The 10,852-nt window shown below is 32.0% G+C and overlaps 1 protein-coding gene across 3 annotated transcripts; it reads right to left on the bottom strand.

Annotated features, from left to right (window-relative positions):
• Positions 1-6,234: 6,234 nt before the first annotated feature.
• LOC108475711 (uncharacterized) lies at positions 6,235-9,735 on the bottom strand. 3 transcript variants are annotated; one of them, XM_017777693.2, is made up of 3 exons: positions 9,199-9,735; positions 6,545-7,013; positions 6,235-6,425 (listed from the first exon to the last, which is right to left on the bottom strand). In XM_017777693.2, exons 1-3 carry the CDS (start codon positions 9,587-9,589, stop codon positions 6,419-6,421), a joined length of 867 nt encoding a protein of 288 aa, XP_017633182.1. In that variant the 5' UTR covers positions 9,590-9,735; the 3' UTR covers positions 6,235-6,418. The 3 variants fall into 3 exon arrangements, with proteins under 3 accessions (XP_017633182.1, XP_017633183.1, XP_017633181.1); XM_017777694.2 differs by having other exon boundaries at positions 6,235-6,422; XM_017777692.2 differs by having other exon boundaries at positions 6,235-7,013; positions 9,199-9,733.
• Between the last annotated feature and the right edge of the window lie 1,117 nt (positions 9,736-10,852).

Raw genomic sequence — 10,852 nt, 5'->3', positions numbered from 1 at the left:
ATGGAATTGAAGCTTGTCGAGTCTTGTTTCTTATAAAAGAAACATTTAAGCAAAAGAATTTCATATTATGAGATATTTGAATTTGTGTAAGATAGAGTTAGAACATTTTGAAATCCCGTATTCCGATTTGAGAAAATCATTAAAAATTGTAGAAAAATAGTTATAGGTTATAATTTATATGCTCAGAATTCTTTATGAGACTAATTTCAGGAGAAATAGACAGGAATATCATCTGAGTCACGTACTATGAGATAATTAATTTTTAGTAGAGAGGGGTCAGAACTGTCAGACAGCAAAACAGGGGTGACTTTAAAGAATAAATTGTACTTATTGACTAGACCAAAAATTTTGAAAATTTTATGGTAAGAAGATATATGAGTATAGTTTTAGGGAAAATTAGTGGATCTTTTTGGAGTTCTATAGCTCAAGATATAAATAATTTAATGACTGTGACTAGAGAAAACAACTTGACCTGAACATAATTAAAAGTGCAAATATGGTTGTATTACCTTGAGAAACAAGTTGATAAATTGCTTATTATTTACATACGGTCTTACTAAGCTATAAAACTTACTCCCTTCTTTTCCTTTTCTTTAGTGTTGTTAGGTTAGCTCGGGATTGGAAATCGTCGGAGGCAGCATCACATTATCAAGCCATCACCTTTGTAATATTGATATATGTTAAACGTTTTAAGTGAGTGGCATGTATAGAGACTTATCTCTATGTTATGTGTTATTATGATTAGCCAAATGTATTGGCTTATATTGAGTTATTTGTATATGGCCAAGAGGTGTGTCTCATTTTGATTATGGTTTGTGAACCTATCTATCTATGCTATGTTCTAATGCTTGTGATGAAGTGGTGTGATTATGCTTGTTGGCCATATTGGTTGGCGTTAATGTTATGAATGTGTCTTAATATGAGATGCTAAATCATTAAAATGATTTCATGATATGTGCCCTTAGTGTGTATAAAGATGTGAAGGATTAAGGGTAACATAAAGGCTTGAAAAATAGCCTAAGTGTTGACCACACGGTCGTGTGTCTCAGCCATGTAGGGGACACGGCCTTAGCACACGGGTGTGTGACTTGGTCGTGTGACTCTAAATATTTGCTGACATCATAAACAGAGAGTTACACGGGCTGCAGACACGAGCGTGTGAAACCCACACGGCCAGCCCTCACGGGCGTATGACTCTTCAAAGTGCGAAAATTTCCTAAGTGTTGCAAAAGTTTCATATGTTTACGGTTTGGTCTCGAACCACTCTGAGTGTATGTTTTGGGCCCCGTAGGCCCATATAAGGGACGATAAGCATATGTATGAAATTTTTTAAATAGAACAAAATTTTATGGTCAATTTTTACATGATTGATTGTATTTAAGTCCTGTAATGCCTCGTACCCTGTGCCGACGTAGGACACGGGTAAGGGGTGTTACATATTAGGCTCGATGACCATCATTTTGTACCGAGGTAAGTTCATGTGTACATGTTGCAATGATATATCATGTTTTTGATATTTTGTTAATGTATGAGTTTATATGATTACTTATTATGTCAAGTGTGTGAATGATGTTGTAATCTATGAGCACGAGATTGTGAATGAATTCGACGAACATGAGATATCGAGAAAACCCCGTTTGAACCTTAGGAATAATTTAGGATACAGTATGACATGTCACTAGGAACTATATGGATATGAGCTCATGAACATATGTGTAAATGTGATATGTGAATCCGGGTGCTGGTCTTGTATGTCCTACCGGTGGCTGGGTAGCCCGGCTGTGTTGCGGGTACCTGTTAGCTTGTGTGAGTAGCTCGAGTAGTTACGTCCTGACTGTCAGCTTGTGTGAGCAGGCCCATGATTAGCTCGTGAGCAAGCAATATGTGATTGTGATATAAGGTAGCATGTGGCTACATTTGAAGCACTATGTGCAAGTCTTCCGTGAATATTCCGAGTGTTCAACGGGTAAACTTGTGAGTCAATCGAAAAGTAAATCAATGAAGAGGGAATATGACATTGTGATTTGAGTTGGTACAGGTATGTACGATAAACTCACATGTATGAGCTCAATATGTGATGAATTTTTTGTAAGATTGAAAATGTGTAGTTATGTTTACAAATTTGAGTTATATCTATGAGTTCAGAATAACACATAAGTAAATCTATGCTATCTCACTAATGTATATATATATATATGATTATTGTTGCTATTTATTTGCATGTGAACTTACTAAGCTTCATGCTTACTCCCCTCTTTTTTCCCATTTTCTTATAGTATTGCTAAGCCAACTCAGGGGTCGAAGAAAGTCGGAGGCTCGATCACACTATCAATTGGACATTTGAGGTATAGTTAGTCTCAATATTTTGAGTATGGCATGTATAGGGACTTGGTCTTTTTGTTATTGTCATATTGTTCTAGTCAAATGTGTTGGCTTATAGAAATATTTGATTTATTTTGTATATGGCCATGTGATATGGTCAATGTTGATCATTTGGGTTGTAACCCTAATCAATTATACATGCATGCAATGTTTTTATATTTGATATGTTTGTTTGTGGATGAGATGTGTAATGAATGGCACATGTGCTAAGTTAATAAATCATGGTTAATAAGTATGTTCAATCTATGGTATAATTAGGTAAATTAAAAGTAGGTTTAGCATAATGAATGAATATGAAATTAGTGTGGAATGCCATATAAAAGTATGATGTTTTGGATAAGCGACATGTTGTCATTACAAAGGCATGGCATAATCACATTTGTGAGCTTTAAGTGACTAAATGTACTAGGTTGCATGTCATCTTAGATGAATGAGTAAAGGAGCATTTAAGGGTGACAAATGGCTTGTAAAATAGCCTCAAATTTGTCCACACGGGTAGACACACGAGCGCTTATCTAGGCCGTGTGTGACACACAGTCTGCCCTAGGGGCATGTGGTTAGACCGTGTGTCCTCTGCACCCTAATTATTGCAAACAGAATGCCCAATAGTAAACATGCGGGCGTGTCCCAAGCCACAAGAGCGTGTGTAATCACATGGCCTACCCACATGGGCGTGTGACTCCCAAAGTAAGAAAATTTTTTTAAGTTGCCCTAAAGTTTTCTAAAGTCCTCGGTTAATCTCAAATCACCTTCAATGTATGTTTTGGGCCTCGTAAGTCCTTATAAGGGACAATTTGCATGAAATTAAAAAGTTTTAAATTTGAAAAAAAATTCACGGTCGGTTTTGTGTGAATGTTAATGTTTTAGCCCGGTAATGCATTGAACCTAGTCTTGGCATTAGATACGAGTAAGGGGTGTTATAGTCTCGACTTAATTTTGGTGCTCATATTGGGCCTCGAGGGTCGAATAAAGGGATGTTTTGAATGATTTCGATTAATGAATAGTAATTTATGAGAATTATCTAAAAATTTGTTCTGAAAGTTTTGGTAATGCTCTGAAACCTTATTCTGATGATGGATACAGGTTAGGGGTGTTACAGTCGATATATGACGTGATATATGTACTCGTATATGTGATGTCTTTGGTAGGGCAACTATAATGCTAACCAGATTTAGACATGAAGATATATGTAAGACCAGGTGGTAGAGACCCATAACATTATATGATAATAATCATGGTGTAACGTCTAGTGAGATGTAAACCGGACTGCCAGAACACGACATGAAGATATGTGTAAGACCATGTGGGAGAAGCCCCATGACACCCAACAGAGATGGTCCACAGGGACAGTAAACACGAAATTCTCTAGAAAGCCTATGTGGCATTTTCTGTTATGCCTTTGTGGTGTATTCTATAGTCTTTGTGGCATATTATGTGAAGCCTTTGTGGTGTATCCCATAACGCCCTAGAGGCGAAATTTGGTCTATTGCCTTTGTGGCGAGATCTGGTAAGCCTTGAGACTTCTTTTCTAGCTGACTCTATAGAAGAAATCTAAGTAAGTTTGAAGATATCCCTATTTGGATAGCCTTGTGAAGAAATTTGAATTTTCCCTAAAGGTATTTCCTAAAAGAGTTCTCAATAGTGTTTTTGAAGAATCCTCCATAGTAGTTCATTAGCATAGAGATCTGACATATTCGTAATTATGAGTGGTCTAGTGTTCATTAGACTTGAGTTTGTCTACGCTATGTATGGAAGTTATCTAATTCTATGGTATTCGACAAATCTAAGTTTCTTCACGCTATGTATAGAACATATCTAGAGTCTAAGTTGTTTGCCAAATCGATGCGTTCTAATGGTGCGTAACATGGTTGTTTAGAATTCCATAGGGTAACTTAAAATGTTTCATCCATCATAATAGGTTTAGTCTGCGTTGATTGAAGATATGATTTAACTGGTATTTTGATAGCTATTAAATTTTGAACTAGATTCCGCCAAAGGTAGGATCTGTATGAAGTTCATCTAAAAGAGTTAGTATAAGTATTTGTCAAGAACAATATCTAAGAGAAATATTCAACACCTGTTTGTGTGAGAAACTGCTGAAAGAAACCTCTGCATGATTGTCACTCCAGGAAACGTACTTATTTTCTACCTATCTATAGTGTGGGAAATAAGATCTACATTAAGTAGTGGTTTTGGTAATTCACCGATCAGGAGAAATGTGTATATGATGGCCTAAGTGTGGAAGTTGGCGTACACGTATACAACAGGAATTTAGAAGAACGTTCACCAAAGGCTGAATAAAAAGATTTTGATTCTTCGAGAAGTGGAGTTCAACAGTAAGCCTTTAAGGTAATCCTAAATTGAGATTCACTAAGTTCATTTGAACTTATGAGTGTTCGATATGATGCAGGTTCTGAGAAAAGAGTTGGTATGCTAAAGGGAACCAAGCCAGGAATGCGCCAAGGAGGCTGCTCGAGTGGTGATATCATGCATACTGAGGACACCGTAGGGATATGAAAAATTGTATTCTACACCATGTTTGAGTCTATCTTTAACCAAGTTTTAAGTTGTAATGACTTGTACACTATATTTAAGATTTTGCCGTATTTAATGAGAACTTCTTTTTAACGGTTGTGTAGAAATAAATAAGGAGTTTGTTGTAATTGGGTTACACCAGTTCTAAAATTTTTATTAAATTTTTAAGTATTGTAGCACCCAATATCCGAATCCGATAATTCGGGTTTGGTAGACGGTGTTACATATGTGATATAGTGTTATATAATGAAATAATATATTTCATAAGTATAAATATACATAACTATTATTATATATATTATTGTAAAAGATATAGCATCAATAGTTATGCGTAATTAGGATACTAAAATACATGTATATAATTATAACTAGCAAAACAAAAATATTATTAAAATTTAATTTCTTAAAAAATTACTTTTATTAAATTAGATTTTGAATTGAGCTTTTAACTTTTACAAATTGTATTTGGATATTAGGTTTATATTTTTGTATTTTGGACAGGAGATTTGGGTATAATTAGTTTATTTTGAGTTTGGTAATAATGAGTATATTATTTGAGTCAGGTTTAGTAAAATAAATTTGAATTTTAGAATAAATATTTTTAGAGTATGAATATTAAGTTTATAAATTTAAGAAGAAAGATAAGTAATTATACAATTATAGATATAATATAATTATGAACAATAAAAATATTTTAATTAATTCATATAATATCATATATTAATAAATTTTAAATACAATAACCACTTTAATTAATTTACATAAAATAACTCTATTAAGTATATATAATTTATACTTTTTATAATGCAAATTCAATTGTGTTGTCATCATATAAAAATAAAATAAATTATTATATTTAAAATTAAAATATTTATAACTTATAAAATTTAAAATTATTTGAATCCGTCAGAATCCGCACAATTCGATCCAAGCCTGAGTCCTAAAAATCTGAGTCTAAAAAAATCCAAACTCAAAAAAATTGAACTCCCAAACAATTAGAATCTAAAATAAACTTAATCCAAACTCACCTCAACCCGCAGGTTTCTAACAGAAATAGCAATGAAGCAGTAACCCTTACTTTGATTAATTTGAATTGAATTATAATTCTATTAGAACGGTGGAACTTAGAAAACGCTTGTCTTACCATAATTGCACGAAAAGAATATTTCAGTATATTCAATCTGTTTAAACTTGGCATGTATTTGGAATTAAACTTCCACTTCAAACCCAACGATCCGTTGAATGTATAATGCATGATTATCCGTTCCAAAACACGGTTCAAGCCTCTGTTTTCAAAGAAAAAAAAGCTCCATGGACTAAAAACTCTAGAATGTTGGGTTCAATTTCATTAATTATATTTGGAATAAAAAATAATTTACAGAAACCATATACTATCATTTAATCGTAATAATAATACTTGACGGAATCAATCAGTGATATATATGTATATACCAATTGCTGCAACACTTTCCCATCTGCAAACTATAACTCAGAGCTTCCATCAACTGCTAAACAAACAAACAAAAAATATTGAACATATATGATAGCTTATACAACAAAACATATACATATATATTTAACTTAAGAAACGTTTTTTGCAATTCTAGGTGAGCTATTAATGTGGCACCTTGATCCCCTAGCAGCAGATTGAATCAGGACTTGTCCAACCCCTTCTCCAAGCCCTTCAATGAGCCCTCCAATGAATTCCTTCACCACTTGAGAAGCAACCTTGGCTGCAGTCCCTATCATGCTCGCCTTTTCGATGCCTTTGAACCCATTGGCTCGAAGTCCATTCACCATGTTCTTAGCGCACACTGCGTGGAGATAATAATCACAGATGGTGCAACGGTACACTCTTCCTGATCTCCTCAGATTGCACTCACCGCAGGCCAAGCCAGCAGGGTCGCCATTCGATGACTGGCCAGGCATTGGCAAGAGCCTTAGAGTGTGTGGATGGAGTGATATGTTGAAGATTTCGGTTGACAACATTCCACAGCATGGGTGCATCTGGAAACTGCAGATAGTGCACTTGAAAACGCTTCCTTTGGTTGGCTTGTCACAGATCTCGCACCTCGATTTCAATATTCCACCTTTAACTAAAACCGAATATTTTTGTCATAAAGTTATAATAGCATCAACATATTCTAACACAACTTATATTTAAGTCGTTATTAGTCAAGAATCTAGCTCAGTTATTTTAGTGAGAAACAAGATTACTTATAATATAAAAACAATTTGTTAGGTTTCCAAGTACTAATGGGTTCTATCCGCTTTGGATAAGTTCATTTTTTTAACACTTCATTTGAATATAAATGATTGAGTATAAAAATTGAGGAAATATCTACTTAGTCCAGTGTAAAATTTAAATGATTTAATAATTATTTTATAATTTTTATAAACTAATAATTTAATAATTTAACGGTCATAATTTATGTTCCATTTATGTAAATTATACTAATCAAGTTTAGCATAAATTAAAATATTCTAACTATCATTTTACATAAAAAAATTATTAAATAAATATATATACATATTAATATAAATAATACTTTAAATTGATATGCAAAAGATATTGGATCGAATAAAAATTTATATACATGGCAAATACAAATTATCTTGACAAATTTAACTGTTGAAATTTTAAAATATTAATTGTATAAAATTATGAAAAGTGTAAAATCACTTAAGTTTTATATTAGTGTAAGTGGATCACTAATGTGGTGATTACAATTATCAAGTAAGACATAACTTTTAGCGTCTTTTAGAATTTCTTAAGTTGTTTCACCAAAAAAATTAAATTTAAATATTATATATGATTTTAGTATTGCAAGTAGTATATAAATTTATTTTAATGAAATAAAAAGTTAAAAATTTAAATATCATAATTAATGTTGTATATGTAAATTTAATAGCAATTAAAGTTTAATGTTAACGGCTTTGATGGTAAAAATTGTTTTAATATTAAAAAAATATACCTAACCAAAATAATTAAAATAGATATAAAATCATTTCATATTTAAAAACATTATATACATAAAGGAAGTAAAATACAAGTGAGAGATAATTAAACTAAATTAAGTTTAAGTTAAAAATAATACTAAATTTATCATATCAAATGAAAAGTTTTATAAGAGAATCAAAATCAAAATTACGAGGGTAAAGTATAATTTAAAATTTTAAAAATAATATTATATTCATAAATTTTAAAACATATTTAAAATAATTTAGGAGGAGGGCACCTACTAATCCCTTTTAGAATCGTCTGTGAGCATGAATGGTTAAGGTTTTGTTTATTATTGAAGTTAAAAATAACTTTTTTAACTCATACACTGATTTTAAATAATAAAATGATAAAAATAACATTTTAAACCAAACATTAATTTTAAAATAAGATTTTAATGCCCAAGTTAAAAACTAAAGTTTTTAGTTTATGACTTTTAAAAGTATTTTTCAATCAAGTTATATTTTTATTCTGCCATTAAATTTTTTACTTTACAATAAAATATCTAACATTATTATTTTATTTCCTAAAATCACTTTTTAATAGCAGTATACGTTATTGAAATTTTTAAAAGAAATTTTAAAAATATTTTTAAATTCAATTATAAACTAACACTAAATATTTATGAATAACCATATATATATCATTCACAGTAATTTACAAGTAAGTAGAGTTCATCTATGCTTGACTGAGTTACTTACCAAAACTTCTCATTCTCAATCTCTAAAACACTTAATTAAATAATAATTTAAATAAGAATAATTAAGTATATTAAATTGTAAAATATATTCGTAAAACCATTCACTTTCTATTGAAAACAAAATTCCACTCTCTTGAAAAATTATTGTCCTTTAATAACCTTTTAAAAATTACTATTATGTCAAAAATATTGTTTTAATAATCTTTTACGAGTACAAAAGTTAATCATATATTTATATATTTTCTAAAGTTTATTATTTTCCCAAAAAATAATCATGTAGTGTATATTATCATATATATTATCAATTAAAGTTCGTAAAATGAAAAAAAATCATGACATGAACAGCATAATGATTACATGGTATCTTTATGTCATCAGCAGTACTTTTTTCAAGTTACCATTTTGAAACTTGAAGTAGAAACTAAGCAGTTAATTATTGTTTATGAAAATTATGGTTATGGTTTATATAAGAAATTATAGAAATAATTTACTTGCAAGTTGAAATTGAAAAATAAAAGAGACTGTTTCAAAAGGGTAATAATTACCATATAGATTATTAGAAAGAGAGAGTAAAAATTACCAGGTTTGTGAAAGAAAATGAGCTTGTGAAGAGGGTGGATGGCGTGTCTCTTAAGAGCAGGAGGGGCTAAGGCGCAAAAATCGTGCAGCTGATAGTCGCAGTCAGTGCAGGTGAATCGGAGACCGGAACCGAATTCCTTGCAGGAAGCGCAGGTGAAGAGGTCGGGGAGGTACGTTTGGGAGATGGGATGTTGCGGGTGAGCGGCATGGAAGATTTGGTCTCCCTGCTCGGGAACCTCAGGGGATGTAGGGAATTCAATCGTATGATGATGATGATGGGGAGATCTCCAGTAGCTGGTTGGTTGATCCTGGGAGTTTGGTGCTTGTTGGGTTTTTAAGGGAAATGAATTGGTTTTCTTAAAGGAGGGCTTGTTGCTCATCATCATCATCATTAGAATTATTTGTTTGATGCTGTTGTGAAAGAGGCTAGTGGTGCAAATTTTAGAGTGATTGATGGAGAATATTTATGCTGGAAAAAGTTGGCACTGTTCGCCATTGAGGTATACGTTTCTAATAGAAAAAAAGCAAGGGACGAAATTAAGTGATTAACCAATAATGAAGGAGATACCAACTTTATCTATATTTACCCTGAAAAATCTTTTATCTATATTTTTATTTACTTCAAATTCTGCTTCCAAAACCTGTGGTTAACTGCAGTTTAAGATTAGTTGTTATGATTAAAAGGGAAAATATTACTAGCTGTCAAAAATTTGGTATACTATAGTGAAGTTTTTAGATTTTATAAAAAAAATTAAGGGTTCACAAGTAATAAAAAAATATTTTAAAAAGGGGACACATGAAAAATTTTGAAGGCTGTTTTTGAAATAAAAAAATTCACTATAGTGTCAAATATTAACTCATGCTTAAAAAATAAAAATAAAAAAATTTTATTTTTATTTACAAACTTTAGTCCAAACATTTTATACACATTCACACAGTGTTTTCTTACCAAAATTTGTCATCAATACACCCATGCAGTCAGTAAACTTTACAAGCAAATAATTATGAACTTAATAAGTGTAACACTCTTAACCCGTATCCATTATCGGAATAAGATTATGGATCATTACCGTACAATTTGAACATTAAATCATACATTTCATACATTGACATAACATGATATAAAGCATTCATTCATATACATATCGTCCCTAAATCGAGCCCTCGAGGCCCAAAAAATACTTTAACAACAATTCGAGACTAAATTGGAAACATTTGGAAAGTTTAAGGAAAAATTAGAAAATTTGGACTGCAGAGGTCACACAGCCATATGACTTATATGGCTGAGGCACACGTTAGTGTCTCAGGCCATGTAACAATCGAAATAGGGACACACGACCGTGTCCCAGCCTGTGTCCACACCCGTGTAACTCTTTGAGTTGGGTCACATGGCCAAGCCACGTGCTCGTGTGTTAGGTCGTGTAACTCTCAAAATAGTCACACATGCCCGTGTGTCAGGCCGTGTAATAGCCTGACTTACATGCATTAAAACCTACAGAGGACACACAGCCATGTGCCATGTAGGACTGAGTCACATGCCCGTGTCTTATGTGATGTGGACATGAAATTGGCTAAAATCAAGCCATTTCCATCACCAAAACAAGCATGTACCTAAAAGCATTTTGAACACATGATCAAGGCATTATAACATGACC

The sequence above is a fragment of the Gossypium arboreum genome, chromosome 1 (genome assembly GCF_025698485.1).
Source record: "Gossypium arboreum isolate Shixiya-1 chromosome 1, ASM2569848v2, whole genome shotgun sequence".
NCBI classification, from domain to species: Eukaryota; Viridiplantae; Streptophyta; class Magnoliopsida; order Malvales; family Malvaceae; genus Gossypium; species Gossypium arboreum.
Note: the sequence above shows the minus strand (reverse complement) of the source record. Positions and strands in the feature narration are given on the sequence as shown.